The 3,284-nt window shown below is 35.7% G+C and overlaps 1 protein-coding gene across 2 annotated transcripts; it reads left to right on the forward strand.

Annotated features, from left to right (window-relative positions):
• Positions 1-2,599, forward strand: LOC140983316 (WRKY transcription factor 72A-like). 2 transcript variants are annotated; one of them, XM_073450304.1, is made up of 4 exons: positions 1-141; positions 237-782; positions 896-1,009; positions 1,460-2,599. In XM_073450304.1, exons 1-4 carry the CDS (start codon positions 58-60, stop codon positions 2,252-2,254), a joined length of 1,539 nt encoding a protein of 512 aa, XP_073306405.1. In that variant the 5' UTR covers positions 1-57; the 3' UTR covers positions 2,255-2,599. The 2 variants fall into 2 exon arrangements, with proteins under 2 accessions (XP_073306405.1, XP_073306406.1); XM_073450305.1 differs by having other exon boundaries at positions 1-135; positions 234-782.
• The last annotated feature ends 685 nt before the right edge of the window (positions 2,600-3,284 follow it).

Genomic DNA, 3,284 nt, shown 5'->3' on the forward strand with positions numbered 1-3,284 from the left:
AACACGAAAGCAAAACAAGAACAGAGGCTAAGTTTACGTCGTCATATTGTCTGAAAAATGATTGTTAAGGAAGAAGATACGGTAATCTTTTCGGGGCAGGCTGTTCAAGAAACATTCACAGAAGGAATTCAGGAGGTAATTGTTATTTTTTTGAAAATATTCAATATAAGAAATATTTTTACTGATTTGAAGGTTGACATATATATGTTTAATGTAATTTGGTGATGTTGCAGGAGGATCATCTGAAATCAGCTAAAGCGAAGATGGATGAAGTTGCAGAAGAAAATAAGAAACTGAAGTTGACTTTGTCGCAGATGATGAAAAATTACCAATCTTTGAAAATGAGTTTTGATGGCATATTCAAACAAGATGATCATCCCATTAAATTTAAAGGTTCATTTCCCAAGCTTGATGAATCAGAAGAAAAGTCCGAGCTCGTTTGTCGTCTAAGCCTGGGGAGTATTTCAGGTGAAGATGGCAAGAAACAAGAGAAGAAAATTAATCAAGACAACCAGCACCTGAAGGAGCTTGTTAAAGCAGATGGACTTGAACTGGGATTGGACCACAAATTCCATTTATGTGATTCTGGTGATGTAACAAAGAATCATCCGAGCTCGAAGAATAACAGCTTAGATGAATCAAAGGAAGAAGAAATCGAGGCTAAAGGATCTATTAAAAGTTTGAAAAGTGCAAGAAGTGCTACAAGTGATGAAATCTTGGAGCTTAATCCTGTGATCAAGAAGCCTAGGGTTTCTGTGAGAGCTGTGTGTGACACTCAAACGGTTAGTTATCGATCCATATGCTTCGGATTGTTGATCTTTGTTGATTTTATGATATTTGAGTCAAAAGGGTAGCTGCGTTTAATCCTGAAAAGTCTGAATTTCCATCTGTTCAGATGAATGACGGATGCCAATGGCGAAAATATGGACAGAAGGTAGCGAAAGGAAATCCATGCCCTCGAGCTTACTATCGCTGCACAGCTTCGTCATCATGCCCTGTAAGAAAACAGGTATGTGAATTCTTCAAACACTTATCAATAAAGTGAGTTGTTTTTTCATGTATCTGGCAACATGATAGTGAAATTAGTTATGATCATAGAAGAAACCCTAATTTGTTCTATTACAGGCACAGGCCACATAGAGGAATATTGATAGCAATATTTATTTACCCTATGCAAAACAATTTGTTTTGACTTTCATATAGGGAAGGATCTGAGTTTGTACTTTAAACAAGTTAAATTGTTAACTGATTTATAGTAACTATATTTGAGGATTAGGAGACGAATATAAATTGTAATTTAATTAGATACATATATATCTTGAGTAATTATAGATAATCTTTAGACAGTTTAATCTAGTTTCAGTTAAATGTTACTTCAGAAAATTGCTGCATTATTTAAATTAAAATCGGTTTTATAAATTTAATTTGCTACATTAACCATTATACTGCACATTTCCAGGTGCAAAGATGTGCAGATAACATGGCCATTCTAATCACTACCTATGAAGGAACACACAACCACCCTCTTCCGCCATCTGCCACCACCATGGCATCTGCGACCACCTCAGCCGCCGCCATGCTGAACTGTGGATCCTCCACGTCATCTCCGCCAAGCATAGGAGTCTTCTCCACCTCCTCTGCCACCGCCTCCAATTTCAACACGTTTAACTTTTCTTCATCAAAAAATACCCTCACATCACCCTACACTTTCCCAAGAGCATCCATCGCCACTTCCCAATCACACCCCACTGTTATCCTAGATCTCACCCCACCAAATCACACCTCGATTCCAAACAACAAATACAGTCATTCATCAAGCTTGTTTTCTTCCACACCAGGATCTTCTTCAACTTGTCTCAACTTTTCATCAGTACCCCATTCGGATTCTGGCTCTTTAGGCATTTATAAGACCTTGTTTCATACCGAAATCCATGCATCGTCTTATTCTCAGCCTTGTGCTTATAACAAGAATATCCAAGAAGACATTTTGAGCGTTGATGGAATCGGCGCCGCGGCTAAGGCTATTACTCGTGATCCCAAGTTCCAAACAGCATTAGCTACCGCAGTCGCATCGCTTCTTGGCAATGGAAGTGGTGTCAATAATATTCAAGAATCAAATTCAGGACAGAACCTGAGGTTGGGTGAGAGTTTTGGTCTGAGTTTTTCACAGCCATCGTCAAGATATGGTGTTACTGCGTGTGCCACTAGTTACTTGAGCAAGTATCTCGAATCACTGAATCCACAGCATAAATAAATTGGCATCTCTTCCTTTATCTTCAAGATTGGGATCAAGAATAAGGACAAGAAAATTGTTATTTTGTGCATTTAATCATGGTTCTAAGATCAAATTATTCTCATGCTTCACAATGTTTTTTTAGTAATGTTAGGTGCTAGGTTGTGTAAATGATGTATTTGATGTATGTGAGACGGGGAACAAGAATAGAAATGTGCAGTTTCTTAGGGATTAACTGACTCTCTCTTGTCTTGCTACAACTTTGTACTAACTCTTAGTAGTGGATTTTTGGAAAATTACAATTTTAATATTGTAAGATACATATTTTGGATTTTAGTAATGTATATAGTTAAAGTTTGGTTTTTATGAGTAACTTGATTTTTTTTTTTTTGGGCCATTTTTCTTGAAAGTCGGTAAATACATCAAATATCGCTTATTTGGTCATGATAATCTTCTATATAGCTTATATAACAAAAATAAAGTTTATGTTACACATAGTAAAATCATCTGAGCAAATAAAAGAAAACGACAAGTTTTTTCTATCCATTTTGAAATACTAGGTGTCTTGGAGTTTTATTTTTCCCCATCATTTTTTCGTAAATGAATTTTAATGTTTGTAATTTTGGCTTAATTTTTGCTATACAGAACAGTATGAGTGACATGTACGAAAACTCGAAAATTTATACTAGAATTTTTGACAAGTGACTCATTTTAATTTTGAAAAATCCTGATTTGGGGATCAAGATTTCTTTTGAATTTTGGCAAGATAAAACAATATTGATATATGAAGATAAAGGATTTTGGAGATAAATATATCAAGTGACAATGAATCATTGAGATAAATACCCAGATTATCAAGATAGGTGATCTTGGGATAGTCATAGGCAACTTATCAGAAATCAAATCTTCAGATTTGATTCCTTTAAAATTCGAGATTTGAGAGTTATCAAGTCTATCTCGACACCTATGGATAGACCATCAGACAAAGTCACACCAAAAATATACTCTAGAGCAATGCTAGAGGTGGGTACTAGGCGAAGCGTTATAGAAA

Source organism: Primulina huaijiensis, chromosome 8, assembly GCF_012295235.1.
Source record: "Primulina huaijiensis isolate GDHJ02 chromosome 8, ASM1229523v2, whole genome shotgun sequence".
In the NCBI taxonomy this organism is placed as follows: domain Eukaryota; kingdom Viridiplantae; phylum Streptophyta; class Magnoliopsida; order Lamiales; family Gesneriaceae; genus Primulina; species Primulina huaijiensis.